The sequence below is a fragment of the Siphateles boraxobius genome, unplaced genomic scaffold (assembly GCF_051911475.1).
Source record: "Siphateles boraxobius isolate OS27281-9 unplaced genomic scaffold, OSU_SipBor_1 90, whole genome shotgun sequence".
In the NCBI taxonomy this organism is placed as follows: domain Eukaryota; kingdom Metazoa; phylum Chordata; class Actinopteri; order Cypriniformes; family Leuciscidae; genus Siphateles; species Siphateles boraxobius.
In genome coordinates, this window is record NW_027509220.1 from 1,358,361 (window position 1) to 1,377,394 (window position 19,034).

General features: G+C 36.3%; 1 protein-coding gene across 5 annotated transcripts; it reads left to right on the forward strand.

Annotated features, from left to right (window-relative positions):
* The first annotated feature begins 1,561 nt into the window (after positions 1-1,561).
* On the forward strand, positions 1,562-18,915 carry mapk8b (mitogen-activated protein kinase 8b). 5 transcript variants are annotated; one of them, XM_077224627.1, is made up of 12 exons: positions 1,562-1,772; positions 5,974-6,152; positions 6,259-6,388; positions 6,906-6,964; positions 7,259-7,397; positions 9,213-9,378; positions 10,174-10,245; positions 11,778-11,960; positions 13,104-13,228; positions 13,329-13,392; positions 13,620-13,697; positions 16,238-18,915. In XM_077224627.1, the coding sequence occupies exons 2-12, from the start codon at positions 6,031-6,033 to the stop codon at positions 16,252-16,254; spliced, it is 1,155 nt and encodes a 384-aa protein (XP_077080742.1). In that variant the 5' UTR covers positions 1,562-1,772; positions 5,974-6,030; the 3' UTR covers positions 16,255-18,915. The 5 variants fall into 5 exon arrangements, 4 of the variants coding, with proteins under 4 accessions (XP_077080742.1, XP_077080743.1, XP_077080740.1 ...); XM_077224628.1 differs by lacking the exon at positions 10,174-10,245 and adding an exon at positions 9,831-9,902 and having other exon boundaries at positions 1,579-1,772; XR_013201259.1 differs by having other exon boundaries at positions 1,581-1,772; positions 9,831-10,245.
* The last annotated feature ends 119 nt before the right edge of the window (positions 18,916-19,034 follow it).

Below are 19,034 nucleotides of genomic sequence, written 5' to 3' on the forward strand. Positions count from 1 at the left end.
TCTTAGAGTCCAGCCATAAGAACTCAATTGGATTAGAAAAGGCCAGTGGGCGACCAATCAGTGTGTCCAAACCCCCCACCAGACCTTCACTAATCTAACTCAATAGATGTGAAATGTGACAGTTTCACTACTGTCATGTAGCCTACATTGTAAAAAATGATCGTGATTTTAACGGTAAAAGTCTGTAAAAATGCTACAGTGCAAAACTGTTAATTGGTTAACAGAAAGTTTCCTTACTATATACGGTAAATAACTGTGATAGATCTAACGGTACATTTAATGTAATTTTACTGTAAAATACAGTTAAATTTACAGTTTTTGAAAGTGAAAAAGAACAACTCATTGTGTGAAAAAACGTAAATTGACATTCCCACAATTCCCTGCGTGACACTTCACATTTTATGTATTTTTATTGAAATAACTATGTTTCTTCTTAGTTTTCTTAGTTCTTTTCTAATCAGTTATGTACATTAGGGTTTTATGTCACATTTAATGTTGTTAAATTAATGTTTATTGCATTTTTATAATTTCATGTGTGTTACCGTGATGGTGTTTAATGTTTGTGCGAATGACACTGTGCAGCTTCTAAATAATAGTATTAACTTTCTTGTGGAAGATTGCTTGTGATAAGCTTTGATTTATCACGTGACTCTCATCACTGCTGTGGTGATTGTTAGTTGTCAGTGTTGTTGTCAGTTGTCAGTGTATTACAATGGTACAAAAAAGATATTAATACTTCAATGGATTGTTAAATTAACATTAAATCAGACTATGAAATACGGTTTATTACTGTAAATTTTACATTAAGTCTGTAAAACCGATAACGTTGATACTGTATTTTTTGACGGTAAAGTTCAGGTAACCACAGCTGCCGGTTTTATTCCGTAAAAACAACGGGATTTTTTTCTACAGTGTACAGTATATTCGCATAATGCATTCACATGATGCGTTGATTCACACACACACGTTGTTTTTTCTTCTTCAGATATCTCCACTTCAGCAGCACTTTCATGCACCAAACTTTATAGATTTATTGCTATCTATATTCTAAAGGCTTTTACAGGTTTGTTCATTTATCATTCGCCTGATTTATTAAACATTTTTTATTTTGTTCTTTTTTTGGCTGTAGTATTTCTGATTTTATGTAGTGATCCAAAAGAGAAAAGAGAATTCCTCAACGTAAAAACAACTATCTACTATCTATCAACAAACATTCTGCAAATGTCTTCAAATTAGTCCATATTTAAGTAGATAATGTGTCATTTGTAGTATATGTAAAAACATTTGGAATAGCGTTTGTGGTTAATGAACTGGGGAAGTTAACGTTAAACTTTTACCCTATTCACTTCTTGTCCAGTCTTGACATCTTCAAAGGTTTTAGAGGGTAAACTGTTGATGTACTCATTTCCTTCTCTAGTTTAGTTTCTATGTTAGTTATGAAATCTAACAAGAAATAGTAAAAGAAAGCCTAGCTATAGCGATTTCTTTCAATAGTCACTAGTACACAAGCAACGCGACGTCATCGCACGACCTCGATGACGTCGGGAAGAACGCAGAAACTGCGGACGTCACATTCACGCAGAGTTACGGTGACGTAGTACGCAAGTGTCCGCAGCTCAAGGCCTGCCAGTGGACGGAAGCACAGTGAGCGCAGAGCTTGTGTCTTCAAGTGGAAAACAAGACTAATACAACGAACGGCTGTGTTCTGTGTGAAGAAGACACTTGTCCTTTTAGGAATCATCTCTTGAATTGCCTGTATATCGTTTAAGAGGGTGAGTAAACACTTGCAGTTTTACCGCTGATGTTTTAGGTGGGTTGTGGGGGAGGGTAACCCTGAATTGCTGCTGTAAAACACCACAGTAACGTTAACGTAAACACAGTTGACTCGCTAGTTTAAGCTAGTCATTTGTGAGAATGATATCTTAGCGCGTTATTTCACTTATTGAGGATTATTGTGTTTTACAGTATGTTGTACAATGCACCATATCGAAATGACAAATGGACTGATACTGTGTGGTACAGTGATGGTAGTAATACTAAGTCATGTACTCCATCATGGTACTGGATACAACGATATTTACATGGTACTTTACATCAAATATCATATGGTAAATCTACCCATCTGTCATTCTGTAAATGACATGATGTGTAAGTTTAAAGTCCTAGATTGAATACTGACATTGCTTTTCTCAAAACCTACGTTAGTGAGCTGACAGCATTTTTTCTTAACACGCGTATGATGCCCCAAAAATGCTGTTTATGTAGGAAGCTCGTTGAGTTTTGAGAGACAGCCATTTGTGTGCATGCATGACTCGCTGTGCTCTGATAGTACAGAACAGATTGTCTTTCACAGTATACATGCAGCAGTTTTGATTTGATTTCTATGCAGTGAAATGGACTCATCTGGAGGTGTGAGGAGTCAGATCAGAGAAATTGAGGTCATTGGTTGTGGTGGATGGAAGGTGTTGTGAGATGTTGAATTCTGGGTATTTGGGTGCGGTTCTCAATATTATTTTAGGAGATGATTGACACTTTCCATTCACATTGATGTTAAAGAATGCAGTCTCTGAAATCTGAAGTATGAATTAAAATTCAATTAAAACCTGATCCTTCAGGTATTGATGCACCATTGAACAGTGTGCTGAAATGTGTTAATGGAATTTAAATAAGATTTAGTTCAATTTAGGGCTTCAACTACTAGGCCTAATTGATGATAATCGATAATGAAAAATAATAAGCAACGAGTTTGATCATCAATTAAGTTTACAGTAGTGAATAACACATTTGTATGGACAAACAAAGTGCATGGTGCATTCAAGTCATTTTGGAAAGATTGAATTAATGAGTAGAATGCCACCAAAAAGTGGTAAATACGAATGGGAACTAAACTCGGGATTTTCTTTAAGCCGAGTTTACAAATTGGAGGCACGTCAGTGAGAAACATGTCGGAATACAGCAATAATTAAAGGTATTATTTAGCAGTGACATTGTCAGTTTTTTTATTGACAACAACATAAGCGAATTGCCTTACAATAAGATTGTATAATATGTGTAAAAATAAAGTTTACAGTGGCGTCATAAATTAATTAAAAGCATTAAAAAGCAAAACATCCCATATGCACGTTCCTTGTTTTTAATTATTTTTTAAAATTAGAGTAGTAGAGTCCGTAGTTTTTCCTCTTTGTCGCCATCTCTGTTCGAAATCTGCATTTGCAGTTATTCTGGGAATTATCAACTTTACGTGGGTTGTGCCTCGGCACGGCACAGCGTCGACGACTCCAGTGTTTTGAGGAGAATGTGCGTCTGTGAGTCGCCGTGCCGGTGTGGATACTGGCATTCGCAATCACGGATTCTACTTTTTGGAAGTATGACCAACATAAGACTTTTCACCGGAAAATGTAATCTGAACAAGTTACATCCACTTTTGTTCTGACCAACTAAAGGGGAAAAAACATTGCAGTAAATCTAACGATAGCTTATCATATCACGTCAAACCGTGCAAATTATACTTTGTTCTCAAATTGTTAATGTTAACAACATCAGCATTGCGTGACTACATTTAATGCCCTTCCGATATTTATCTTTGTTTTCGCGTGGGCCCGTTTGCAGTCTCTTTTTTTCTGTAGCCACTCCAAAGTTTTTTGCATTTTACAACGGGTGAGTCTCCAGTTGTCACTGGTGATTGTTGAACCTTTCTGGATCCGCCATCAAATTAATAAGTTTAATTATATCAAGTGCTGTGAGAAAAGGCTATAAATCTCCACCTCCAGCATCCTCACGCTCATAGCCTACTAGCCGAGACTCTTCTTTATGTGTACAGATGTGACGTAATGACACAAAGACATGCTCGAAATTCCTGCGGAAATCCACCGGTACCACTGGAATTAAAAACATTATTACAAGCTTACCGTTTTGAATTGAGCTAAGGCAAGCAGACAGTTTTGAACACTGGCTGGTTGTGTACTTGCTGAAATTTATTTTGAATAATTTATTCACCAACCAAAGTTACGGACTGCAGCTTTAAGATCATTGCTGTATTTTGTGTAGTTAATTTAAAGAAGGTACTGCAACATCTTCTTGCTCTGATGTTGTAAATACATACTTCCCAGGAGGACTTAAACGCACCAATAATATGAGTTATTGTGGGAGAAGTTTAGTCTGTCAAGTGTTAATACCAGTTAACATTTTGTCTACGCTTTCGTGTTTTTATTTTAAAATAATTTTTATGTTTAGTGATTTTAACTTAAATATGGTGGACAAGCAGTTTTTTGTTTGTTTTACAATGTAATATTTCCGTTTTGCATGTTGTGTTAACAGATAGAGATACATTCACTATATTTGTTTTTTTAGGATGTGAAATAAAATTTATTATAAAAAAAACTTTTTGAATCGTTGTACTAAACGTGGTATTTTGAATCGTGGTACTAAATAACCAACAGACAATCGATTATTAAAATAATCATTAGTTGCAGCCCTTGTTTTCACTGTCTTCTATTCTGTAATGTATAATGATTTTTGGGTAAAATAAATCAGAGTTCTTTTCCTACTCTCCTGATTTCTTAAAACATTTGTGAAAGACGGGTAATGTCATGTTAGGGATCCTTGATATATGCCTTGAGTGGAAAAAAAAAACAGAAAATCCCATGTACAGGCTGTCCTGATATACCGATGTAAAGAGTGTAAGTCTGTTTGCGGCTGTCACTGCAGCATCCTCAGCATAATATGCTAAATTTGGGTAATGACTGTCTCAGGCTGGGTCATTTGTTTTCACAGTTCCCTGGGCAGTGTACCTGTTTAAATATGTATTTCTGCTTGAAGTCACTGTCACGCTGACGAAGCGTTAAGATGATGAGGCTTTGCTGATGCTTCTTCAGATTCGTCATCCACTTTCCACAGCGCTTTGGTATTTGCGTAGACTTCTGTGGCAGTGCATGAGGAAAATATATTGATGTTTTGCACCATTTTGATGATATTCAATATTTATCTTGATATTTATGCATTTGCTCTGGATTTCTTTCATCTAGTTAAAAATAAAGCATGCATTTCATCATGTTTATCTTTATCTTCTTGACTTTCGGCTTCTTTCATAACTTGACGATCGGTGGACAGGGTCTTCTCGTCCGCAAGGGTAAGACGACAATTTTTGAGGTTGTCTTTGACTTGCTTCCCCGGGTCTTCTTCGGCGTATAGCGGTGTATCTTCCACGTTGGTGGTCGTCAGTAGTTTGAATGGCAGTCTGTTGCTGTCCACACGTGACATTATATATATATATATATATATATATATATATATATATATATATATATATATATATTGGCTGATAAATCTAAATCCAACATTTTTATATAGTTTTGAGAGCCTGATTACAAAACAAAAATCTCACCATTAATAGCCATGTCCCAAACACACAATTATAATGATGTTCTCTTTATGATTTTTATGTAGCCTACATGACAGACTTGTTATACACTTGACTGTAATTTCCTTTTTTAAATTTTTTTCAAGCAATGCAAAACCATCATGTCGAACGTTTGAGCATCTGAAGTGAAGGAATATATCGACCAAATTTTCTTATCAGGCCGATAACGATAACATTAAAAATGAACACATTTTGATCTTACATGTGTTATTTTATAAACTCACAGGTTGTGAAAGATCATGCAACTAGTCTAATGACCGAGTTAGTCTTAGGAAACTTTGGAAAGTTTAATGCAAAATAAAAGCACATTACATTAATTGCAAAATGCAAACAATTGCTTTTTTATACTTACATATCTTCTATAGATGGCAATGTGTGTTACATGCTGCTGTTTTTATGAATTTGACCTAACTTTGAAGGTCAAGTTTCTTTGATCTCAAACCAGATTATACGTTCTCTCTTTTCAATGGTAAACACAAAACCAATCCAGACCAGGACCAGATGAAAGTGTTCTACTCACTCACTCATTTCTTTTTTTCTTTTTGTCTTTTCAGATTTTGAAGGTGAAGTTTTTCTTGAATGCCCAAGGAACAGTCAGTACGGTTTTCAACATGAACAGGAATAAGCGTGAGAAAGAGTATTACAGCATAGATGTAGGAGATTCAACATTCACCGTTTTGAAGCGCTATCAGAATCTAAGACCAATCGGCTCTGGAGCTCAAGGCATCGTCTGGTAAGTTTAATGAATTTAATTAGCCTGTAAAATATGAAAGAGGCAGATTATCATAAAGATGGCTCATAAAAGAAAGTGTGTTAAATGAAAAACTTTTTTTTTTTAGCTCTGCATATGACCACGTCCTTGAACGAAATGTCGCAATTAAGAAACTTAGCCGACCCTTTCAGAACCAAACCCATGCCAAACGGGCCTACAGAGAACTGGTCCTGATGAAATGTGTCAACCACAAAAACGTAAGACATGTTTTGTTTCGGTTTCAATTTAATTATGTGTATATATATATATATATATATATATATATATATATATATATATATATATATTTTATTAATGTTAATGTAATTTATTCCTGTGATCAAAGCTGAATTTTCAGCATCCTTACTCCAGTCTTCAGTGTCACATGATGCTTCAGAAATCATTCTAATATGCTGATTTGCTGCTCATTAAAGACATTTTTATAATTATCATGTTGTGCGGCTTCATATTTTTGTGGAAACGGTGATGTTTTTTTCAAGATTCTTAAAAGAAAGAGCTGAAAAGAAGGAAAAACATGTATTACATAGACATTTTTGTAACATAAATTTGTTTGCAGTCACTTTAGATCAATTTAATGCATCCTTGTTGAATAAAAGTATTAATTTATTTAAGAAAATAAGTCCCCAAATCTTTGTTTTGGATAGTAAGAACTTTCAACCAGGTGAACCTCACAGCACATGCACATCTTTCACGCAGTGTGCTTTCATTTCACAGATAATTGGCTTGTTAAATGTGTTCACACCACAGAAGACACTTGAAGAATTCCAGGATGTGTAAGTTTTATTTTCTGTTGTGAATTAGAATGGAATTGAAATGCCTTTTGAAATAAGTTTGGCCTTGGATTAATTCAAATTCACTGTGTAACAAGATCAGGGCTGTACAGTGTGACATATATGTTGCACGTACTACAAAAAATCGGTCTGTGCGATTATTCAATTTACCACAGTAGCATGCATACGTTTGTCAGAGCTTAGTTACCCACATAAATCACAAATCTGTGTATATGTGCATGTATGCTTGTTTATTTGTGTGTTCCTCACTCCTTTACCTTCGTCCCCTGTCCTCAGTTATCTGGTGATGGAGCTGATGGATGCAAACCTGTGCCAGGTCATTCAGATGGAGCTGGACCACGAGAGACTCTCATACCTGCTTTATCAGATGCTCTGCGGCATCAAACACCTACATGCTGCCGGCATCATACACAGGGTACACACACACTCACACACTTCAAAGCCTAGTGACTTCTTTCTACATAGGCAGCACCTCCATAGGTTACTGGCTTCGAAATGCTTCAGTATCGGTCACATGTGTGTGTCACAGGCAGGGCCTGATTTTTTTTTTTGCCTCATAAAAGTGAAAAATAGAAATCACACAAACATTGTTCTTTAACTTGTAAGAATACACATTTAAGTGCTGTCAAGTTATTAACGAAATCATTATAAGTAATAATAACTCTTAAGGGGGTCGCACACCGGATGCGTCATGCAGAACCACGTCTTTAAAATTAGAACACATTATTTTCTATCGGTTTACACACACCAGCGGCGCCACTCGGTGTCTGTCCGCGGCGCCCAGCAATGGCTCAGGACCTTGTTCAAAATCCTGCCGCGCCACAGAGCGCTGTTTACATAGTTTTTTTCATTAAATGTACATTTATTTGTCTCAACCTGAAAAACACCCTGTGCTGCAATATACATTTAGTTTTACATGCATTCACAGAAATCAGCTGCTTGAATGAAAATTGCTGATGTTATCGGACAGACGCAAAAAAACAACAACTAATGAATCACTCAATTCTCATTGGCTACCCGCCAATGTGGCAGGTAGATTGACAGTTTTACCCGCCAATTGCAAAATTCACCCGCATTTGGCGCGTGGTCAGGTGTTAATTTCAGGCCCTGGTCACAGGAAAAGCTCTTCACGCATAAAGCACAAAAAAAGACTAATACTCAGTTGTTGTTGTTGCCAATAGTGTTTTATTGTATGATGTTGCTAAACTAATGAATTGATACTCTAATACAGGAGTTTTCACACATTTTAATGCCAGCTGTATGATAATGCTCTTCAGTTTTGTTGCCTGTCGCTTTAAATGCTCAAGCTCTATAAAGCAGGATGGATTCTGATTGGCTGTCAATGTTTTTATCGTTCAACAGCTGGAAAAAAAATTCTGTAAGCAATTTGGTCAATTGTGGTGTGGACTCTATTCTTTCATATTTAGAAAGTTTTTTTTTTAACTATATCTTTATCGTTATAGTTATCGTCCTTGGTGGGAACGGGCTTTAAGCCTTGGCTATTACTAATAAACACAAATTACCTAGAAATCCAACATTTTCCTCCTACTCTGTTTTATGGTTTATGTAATGCTGCCTTGAATTTTGGCCAAAATAAGATATTTTATTAAGACAGCATAATTTAGCTGCCAATTATGTATAACAAACTTGATGTAGGGAGTAATGCTTTTAGGACCCCCATATGTTTCTTAGGGCATTATGATATTTAAAGGAATATCACACAATTGTTCTTTCATGTTTTAATTTGAACTGTAATATATATAAAAAAATACATTTTAAAAGATTTAATTTGTTTAATGCTTTTATTTGATTACCACTGTTTTTCTAAACAAGGATAAATGTGTATTAAATCATAAATCTAGAAAAAATAAAATCGACAACACAGAATCTCAGAAAAAAAATTAATTGATTTCACATGCTTTTTGATTATTAAAATGTAAATAAACTTTAATAAAAAAACAAAATTAAAATGGGGAAAAACTGAATTTGGGAAAAAATAAAACATTTAATAGTGTTTTTCAAGCTTTTAATAAATTGTTGCAGTCCATACCTTTCATGCTTTCAATTAAGACGTGAATTATGATTACTAAAATTTTATGTAATCATTACAGATTTTTTTCAATTAAAAACTGAAGTGGATAAATGGGTCATAGTTTCTAAACTGTGCATTGCTCATTCCTAGCTGTGAGTATGTGACCACTCTGTGACCCTTAACCTCTTCTCTTTCCAGGATCTGAAACCTAGTAACATAGTAGTGAAATCCGACTGTACGCTGAAGATCCTCGACTTCGGCCTGGCCCGGACGGCTGCCACCGGCCTCCTCATGACCCCTTATGTGGTGACGCGCTACTATCGTGCCCCCGAGGTCATTCTGGGCATGGGTTACCAAGCCAATGGTGAGTGCTAACCTGATGTCACTGGTTTGCAGCATGCCCACATAAAGGGTCCCAAACGACCCCAGAGCACCCTTAACATCATTCTGCTGAAAACAACCTTGATCTCACCAAATGGCTGTGGTGATTTAACATTAAAAGCGCTTGAGGGATTCTTTTGTCCAGCTGAACTAGTTTCTGCATGCCCTAGCACACTGGATGTGCCTGTAGCACTGAGCATTAGTCACTGAGCATTAGTCACTGAGCACCAGTCTTACTTGGGAAGTGAAAGTGGTTCACTGCAGTGCGAAAATAACAGATCAATTTGAAGGCCGAAAATGCTGACGTTTAGTCCTAGTCGGTAGCGCTGAGGTAAAATTGGCAGTGGCTCAAACTCAGAAAAATCTCAACCAGTCGTGCTGCCCTTTTTGCTTTGCTTATGTCTTCTTTCTTTCCTCTATGCTACACTCGTGTAGTGGATATTTGGGCTGTTGGCTGCATTATGGCAGAGATGGTGCGGCACAAAATCCTTTTTCCAGGGAGGGACTGTATCCTTGTTCAGCCTCTAGTTATTTTGTTTTGTGAAGAGTAGGCCCACTTGGATGTCTTGATCTGTTTCGGATGATTGGCCCGTGATCCTGCCTGACGCACACTGAGATGTTTGCATGCACCGTCCTGTCACTTCTGTTGCATCCACATCAGTGCACCCTGTTCTTTGTTTGATATGTGTGTTTGTTTTTCTTTTTTATCGGCATTGATCATGCCATTTCATTTGTAAGATTTTTAGCAGTTTAATTTGGTTGTCAATTCATTTTTCAGTTGATGTCTGGTCTGTTGGATGCATCATGGCTGAAATGGTCAGAGGTAGTGTGTTGTTTCCTGGCACAGACCGTATCCTTACCTGGTTGTCATTACTGTCCCATTGTAAGTGTTTTTTGAGTGTTTGTTTTGTTATTTTACCCGTGATATGTGTTCTTTCATTGATGTGCAAAAAGGATTGAAATGCTGAAATGAAGATCAAGATTAAATGTCTCATTCACATATATATATATATATATATATATATATATATATATATTATTAGGGCTGCACGATTTGGGGAAAATGTCATATTACGATTATTGAGGTCAATATTGCGATTGCGATATAATAAACAAATGGTTTCATGAGTCAACTTGCTTGGTCCTATAGCAAAATGCACACACAGATTAGTGATAATTCTGAAACGTGTTTTTCTCAACTCAAACTAGCAACAACAACTAAATGATTGATTACACCTATAATGATCAATAAGCCATTGATGTCTGGATAAAAATGACCCCCCCCCCCATTTTAAACATTAATTATAGCCATCCTACATAACAGTGATTCCGTCATTACAATTGAAAACTATCAATTTTGTAAAAACATTTATTTGGCTTCAAAAAATAGTAACAGCTTTTAATTTAAGTGAACTTTAAACAATCCTCACATGAACCCATAATAAATGTCATATTTACCTGTGCCCTTCCTGTCTAACAGGTAGAAAATTAATAAAGTTATCAAACAGTCTGAGTTTCATAAATTATATATAGAATAATCCTTATTAAAGCTACAAAAGTTCTTTAGTCAGGAGCAGCGAGTAATTTTCTGTGTTCCCTTTGTTCTTTGATTAACTTTACTGACAGAAAGCTTTATTGGCTGCTGGCCCTTTAAGAGCAGCCTCTGCTGACAGAGACGCAGATCTCACACGCGCGTCATTCTCTCACAACTCTTTACGTCCATCATAAGTCTGCTCTCATGTTATGAAGATACTCGACAAAACGACATTCTGGCATAATTGTGTGTGTTATTCGTCCAAGCGCGAAAGAGAACTGTATTCTGGCGCGTGGTCTGTGCATGCGCATGATACTGGCGCGCGTCGTTCTTGTGACTCACAGTCAGGACATTCACGGGCAGCGCGCTCTCTTTTGACTTGTCACGCATGAATGGTTTAAAGTCATTTGCACGAATAAAAGCGGGATTATGTTACACTAGCCAAAGGGTGACAAAAATAACAGATGCTGCGTTAATTGCGTTAACAGCCCTGATTTGTTTATTTCATATAAAATCGCATCCTTTTTGCGACATATAATCGCATATGCTTGACATTGCGATTACGATATGATTAACCGTGCAGCACTAATATATATATATATAATTTATTTATGTGCATATATATTCAGTATATAACATTATGACTTTCAGTGGAGACTTATCACATTACGCTGGAAATGTGCTAGAGTCATTCTTAAATAATAAAGAGGTTAACTGCTTATAATGTTTCACTTTGGGTAATTATGTTTATGCATGTGACTTGGAAGTCACGCAAATCTTAGTCGGGTAAGAGAGAGACATGATGATGTGCCTCCAGTCAGTAGTTTTCCTTAGCATGTAATCTGAAGATATTGACCAGTGGAACAAGGTGATCGAGCAGCTGGGCACACCGTCACAGGAGTTCATGTTGAAGCTGAACCAGTCTGTGAGGACTTACGTGGAGAACAGACCTCGCTATGCTGGATACAGCTTTGAGAAGCTCTTCCCTGACGTGCTCTTCCCTGCAGACTCTGACCACAACAAACTCAAAGGTGAGGGGTACTTCTTCAATATTTAGGCCTGCCTCAAGCCTTTTATTGTGTTATAGTGCTGTTACACGGTAAATATTGCTTTTAGAAATGGATTGTTGGATGTTTAAAGATGCAAATAGCAGATAAATGTAAACTTCTGACTGAATGTGCAACCGATCATAGACCACTAAGAGTTAGACTATTGTTATATTTGTTGCAAATATTTTTTTAATTTGTACTTGTAATTATTTAATGAAAATGGTCAATTTTATAATATTGTTGTTTTATAGAAGTAAAAAAATACCACCTGCCACTGACTAGCAATAGTGAGTTGCAAAGTCAAATCTATTGGGTTCTTAAGTGGCAGGTGTATTTTTTTAAATGTATTTTTTAAATAATTCATTATAATAAGTTTATTTTGTTAAGCAACTTTAAAAGTTGCTTTCTCACTGCACTGTATAAAAAAAGAAAAGCCCAGCAGAATAAAATGAAACAACATTAAAACAAATGCAGTAAAGTATAAGTAATAAGTTTAAAAACAACAGTAACAGCACAACAAATACAAATAAGTATAAATGAAAATGCATATTACACCAGTAGACCAAGTCAAGTACAAGCCATCCAAGAAAAGAAAATGTTTTAAGATAAGATTTAAAAGTGCTTCAGATTTTCTTGCACCATTTGATGCCATTTCTAGATAAGAAAAGTGTCCACCGAAACCAATTACAAATTTAAAAATTTGTAATAAGAAATAGTAAATAAGAATAATATAGTAAATAATAAATAATGGTTAAATAGTTGAAAACTCAATAGTTCACAGCCATAAACTATTGGCTGTATATAAAAAAGGCTTGAGTATATTAAAATGTGCCAAGGAAAGGAAATATGTCAAGAAAGGAAACTATCACAAAAATGTTCATGGGGTCTTCAACCGTTGTAAAATTACTGTAATCCATGACTCCCACTAGCTTATTGCTTTAATTAAAGGTGCATTTAATTCACAATTATGCTTTGCTGTTTCAACTTGTTCTCTAAAGACACAGAATTTTGTATGTTTCCCTTCATTAAACTCCCATCAAATTGCAGTAATCCTAGATCAGCGTGATTGTCCATGGCGAATTCCCTCTGAATTCAGTTTCTGATTTAAATGCAATTATTTTTCAGCAAGCCAGGCTCGAGACTTGTTATCCAAAATGCTGGTAATAGATACGTCGAAACGAATCTCAGTGGACGAGGCCCTCCAGCACCCCTACATCAACGTGTGGTACGATCCGTCAGAGGTGGAAGCGGTAAGTGCTTCAGTGCTCATTATTTCGGGGTGCTCGTTGACTTCATTTATTTTCTTTCCTTTGTGATCTATGTGATTGACATTTATCTGCTTGCTTTCAGCCGCCACCGGCGATCACGGATAAACAACTAGATGAGAGGGAACACACAGTAGAAGAGTGGAAAGGTGCTTGTTTTTTAAAGTTATTGACTGTTTTTATATGTTGTTTTTATTTATCATTTTTAGTGTCTGGTGATTTCAAGATATGTCAAACGCATGATTACTTTGCCTTTTTATTTAGATCTTGATGGACGCATGAAATATAAGATTATTTGTAATAAATTGTGTAATACCTACGACTCAAATGTTTCCTGACGTAATCTTGTGCACATCTCTGTCTGTTCCCTGATCAGAGCTGATATATAAGGAAGTGCTGGACTTAGAGGAGCGAACGAAAAACGGGGTGATCCGAGGACAGCCGGCCTCACTAGGTTAGTTTCCTCTCTGATTTATGAAATGAACTTGTATTAGGCTTTTCACACTGGGGTTAACCTTGGGTTAATTGTTTTTAACCCCAGGTTAAAGTATGTTTTAACCCTGGATTATGAAGCTTTGCTCTGAAGCGGGTTTAGAATTAACTGAAATCTTTTTACAATAAGAAAGTATTATTTTTACAATTATTTCCTGCAGTAGTTATTTGGGCTCTACTAGAATAGGTCAACAGATCATGCTTGAACTTTAAAAAAAATCACCTTATTTTTCACATATTCTCCATTGTTGCGGCTCCTCTCATCCCAGTCTGTCAGTAACACTCTGTTTAGTTCCTGTCTCTATGAAGCCCCACCTTCTGAAAAGCACAATGTGCTCTGATTGGTTGGCTGGAGCAGTGTGTTGTGATTGGTCAAGAGGTTAGAGTGTGCTGGGAATGTCCTGTCCCTTACCATAACCGCCAGTTTCCATCCATTAAATGTCTAAACATCTTTAATACGAGATACATTTACTTGAAAAGCAACATTATGCAAGATATTAAGAATATGTATAAAGCATAAATCTCTCACAATCTTGCTTGTGAAGTAAATTGATCATGCTGTAAAGATGTTTAGGTATTTTTACTGGTTAAAAACCTGTGTTAAAGGACAATTCAGGCCAAAAATGAACCTAGGGCTAAATAACACATGGGTACCGAGTCGACCGTTCTCTGGGATGAGTTTTCATGATAATCGAATGTACCCAGTTTCAATGTTATTTTTAGTTTAACCACAGATTAGCTTATAACGCTAGTGTATGGGGCATCGAATAAGTAAAAATAAAAATCGCTAGTTAATACCACTAACAAGGCTCAAAATAGCCCCACACTAACACGGTAGCATAATGAGGGTCTCTACCTGCAAACCGAAGCATTGAGAACTTTGTAAGTGTACAGACAGTTTAATAAGAAGATACTTTACAGGGTTTCCACGGGGCATTAAAAAGCATTAAAAGTCCTTAAATGGATTTTGTGAAAATTAAGGCCTTAAATGGCATTAAAAGGCATTAAATTTGATTCCTACAGGCATTAAAAATTTTGATAGTTTTGAAGAGAATTTTATATCAATTTATTTGAATATAGCCTTCATAATTAATAATCTTTATTTGCTGTTGCAAAATATGTACGTTAGTGTGATAAACACGCGGAACCAATTTGGTAATAGCTTCCGGCCGGAGCAAAAGGTGACTCAGGCATTTTGCACAGCGGTGGACGGGTCTGAACCTTGGAAAAATGTGAGTGCAAATTCCAGCCAAAGTGACTGGAAAACGAAACTTTTAAGACATGGTTGCAGTCCGTTAGTTGTAAAAATGATGAAGGATTTTGCGGCGTTAGTAAAAATGCATTTAAGTTAGGGACAATAGAAATAAGCGCCGTAAAATCCCATATGCAGTGTGACGGTCACAAATCGGTGTTACGAATCGATTTAAATAGTACATTGTGTTTAATGAGTGTTTTATAAATTGTGTTACATTTGTCGTCTGTATTTATTCACGTAAAAATTCTCTCTGTTACACGCATGTACTTTAATGGTCCAGTGGCAGAACTTTTGCCAGGCGTGTCAGAGGTTCTGGGTTCTAATCCGCACTATAGAAGTATAGTTTTTTTTCCCTCATCAAAACTGATTGTTTATCAGTGGTTGTATATCAAGCAGGGACACGTTTGGGTGCATTATGTTTTGTATCGAACAAAACATCGTCTCTATGTAACGAATAGAGTGTCTCTCCGTAACGGATCGAAGGATTGCGTCCGAGAAAAGACGCGAGCGCCAGCCACAACAGAACACTGTATCCGCACCACTGATAGCAGCGGCAACTAGCACTTTGGTCACTTGATTTAAAAAATAACACATTTCAGATTGCCTCCTATTTAACAAACGAACGAAATGAATGCTCTGCTAGTTCACTGGAGATGTTTTATTTGTTTGTATTGTTACATTCTTGCCGCGAGATGTTTAAAGAATGATGGGGACACAATCGACCTTGGCTAAAGTGGTGGGGACATGTCCCACCTGCAAATTACGCCTATGTGTTCCAGGAAATATAAATATATATATATATATATATATCTCTGTGGTTAGTCATGAGCCGTGTATGGCATAAAAAAAATGAAAAATGGCATTAAAAAAGTATTAAATTTAATTTGAAGATACCTGCAGAGACTCTGCTTTATAAAGACAGTAGCCTACACTTCGCGTATACAGGCAGGAGCCATCTTTGGAAAACAGTCTCGACCAGTCGAACCACGAAAGCCGTGCTACTGTCGACACTCAGAGTTCAGCTCACGTAGCACGGCGTTCTACGTTATTGCTAAAACTAACTTTAACACTGGGTACATTCGATTATCATGAAAACGCATCCCAGAGAACAGTCGACTCGGTACCCATGTGTTATTTACCCCTAGATTCATTTTTGGCCGGAATTGTCCTTTAAAGGCAACACATGTCCACGTTCACACAGTTTCAGCAGTAGTACCTGTCTGATAAAAATGTGCTGTTCCTCATAGCACAGGTGCAGCAGTGAGCAATGACTCCCAGGAGCCCTCGACGACGTCGTCCTCCTCCACAAACGACGTGTCGTCCATGTCCAGCGACCCCACCGTGACCTCGGACACAGACAGCAGTCAGGAGACCACAGGACCGCTGGGCTGCTGTAGATGACCATCCTCGTTCATCCCGTTCCGGCTAACATCCATCTTCACTGGCAAACGGAAACGTGTCCTCCTTTCTTTCTCAAACTAGACAAGTTCTTTTGAATCGAAAAAGTTTAAGAATGGAGGTAAGAGTTTTTGAGGGCACATTGAAAGCTTTTACACCAAACCAGCATTACTTTGATTGCTTTCATTTGCTGTACTTTAATTTTGCATCAGATTGAAGCTAGCGCTACGTCATCTTGCCATTTGGATGTGGAATGATTTGAGTTTATTTGTAAAGATGGATGGTGAATATATTTTTGAGATGTTTTATTTTTTGAGAGTCATTTTAATCACTAATTAGTGGAGGTTCTTTAAGTGGCACGTCTATTTCCTGGATAAATTAATGTTTCCACACTGTTACTACTGTTTGGGAGTCGGTGGTGTATAAAATGTATCTGATCGCAGTTTGTTCGGCTGCATTTTGATGTGGCCTAAGATGGTTTCAATATGACCTGTGTACCTAAAACACAAATTTAGTTGAACGTTTTATTTGGTTTGGCTTTACAAAAACACATTTTAAAGCGCTTTTAAGGTCTGTAAGCTACTCTTTCTAATTTCAGTGCACAAGATTTACTCTCTGTAAAACACGTTTGGGTTTTCAAATGTCACCGTATGTAATTTAGCCTGTACATATTTCAACTCGAAACACAGCAAACCGTAACCCACAGCTTTCATTAAGCTTACTTTCAGCACTGTACAGTCCTGTAAAAGAAACACAACACAGTTCTTCATGTAAAGGTCTTGTTTGAACACGTCAATATATGATATGAAACCGAAATTGGATGTTTGATCCCTGCATAGGAAATGCTTTTGATTTCTTTAGTCTTTACAATCAAACTGCGTATACCAACGTGATCTTATTCATTAGGCTATGAGAGAAAGAAAAGTCATTTTCGATGCAGCAATCAATGTTAAAGAATGGAAACATTAGATTGGCGGTTCAAAATAGATCATAAAGGAACTATGCCTTTTTATAGACTTGGCAATCTAACGGTAAAAAAATCCCATCATAATCATTTTATAAAAAATCTTTTATTATGTAATGTTTTGGAATGTGATTATATCTTTACAATATTAGTGTATGTAGTGTAAACTCTGCTCCTCCTACTGTAAAGTATTCAACACGACCCTTATGCCAACAAGCTAAATCCATCACTAAAATTATCATTGGGCTTTTATTTTGTTTTCAAAATGGAGAAAGTGCCTGAGTCCAGCATTCATTCCTGAATGATTAGAAAGATGAAGAAATTTGGGTGAGGTTTTTCAAAGTAATACTGTTCATATCATGTTGGAGTGTCTATTTTTCTATCGTATTGGATGTGTGTGATGTAGTTAGAAAGAATGTGGCATGTTGAGAAAATGCAAAGGGACGTTTCCTCAAGCAAGGTCTTTCATCAAAGTAATAGCAAATTGGAAAATTTTTGGTATGCATATATGGTTTGCAGCTTTATTTCGTTTAGGGAATGTGCAAGATATTGCAACAAATGCTGTAGATGGGAAATACATTTCCCATGAGGCAGTGCTATCGAATGGACATGCGTATGTATGGTGATAGTTGAGAGGATGTAGGAACAGAAGGTTTGTGTTTGCATAATGATTGGCATATATAATCTTTTATTTGATTTGCATCCCAGACTTTTTTTCTTCTTCTCATTTTAAGTGCTCTTAATTTTTCTTTGCTGTCTTTAGGCTAATTCATTTTAACTTTAGATTTTTCATTGCATTTGCTTTTATTTCATCTCTCAAAAATGTTATAATTCAGATCAAAGTAGGCTTTGATGAACTACCTCACTCTAAATTTCTAGATTTTTTTTTCTCTACGTAGTTGCCCGTAAAATGTTAATACAGATTTCATTATTTATTTATTTCTAAAGTGAACTATTGTCAATAGTAGGCAACGTATAGTTTTGTACATTATGTATACTTCACCTAGAAGTAAAAGAACTGAAATGTAAATTTGATCTTTTTGTTTAATTTTCTTTGTACTCATTTTTTTACAGTTGATGTGCAATACCCACTGCTGTCATGCTAGTTGTAATCGATAGATCTAGACTTATTAGTTTTAAATATGTACCCAGAGGTAGAGATATGTTTGGTACTGTCCGATAAACATATTTTTTTGTCTTTTTTTTTTAAATCTGGATTTTTTTGTGTAGCTTTTTACGTCAATGTTACATAACCTGTCTTACCAAAAACTAAATTCTGTGGCTGATGTTTGCAAGGTTTCATGTTTAGCCACAGGACTTTGATCAACCTGGTAAGTTCAATTCAAAAACATCTGTAAATATCTTGAATTACCAATATGTTAAGATTTGGTGCTGGTATGTAATATTTGCTTGCAACGCCAGCCCAACAATTATTAAATTGCTAACTCTGTGTGCACTGAACAGCATACAGACAATGAGAAGTGCACTACTACAAAGAATGCACTGGGATCTTATGATACCAATTGTACATGTACTGCAAATAAACACCAGTTTGAATCAGAATCGTTTTCCCATGTCTCATTGCAGCTGAATATACAAGAAGTTAACATTTTAGACAGAATATTGTCAGTTTTTCTAGTAGTGGTGTTACTGAATAAATCAGTTGAGTGAATGTTTCAACG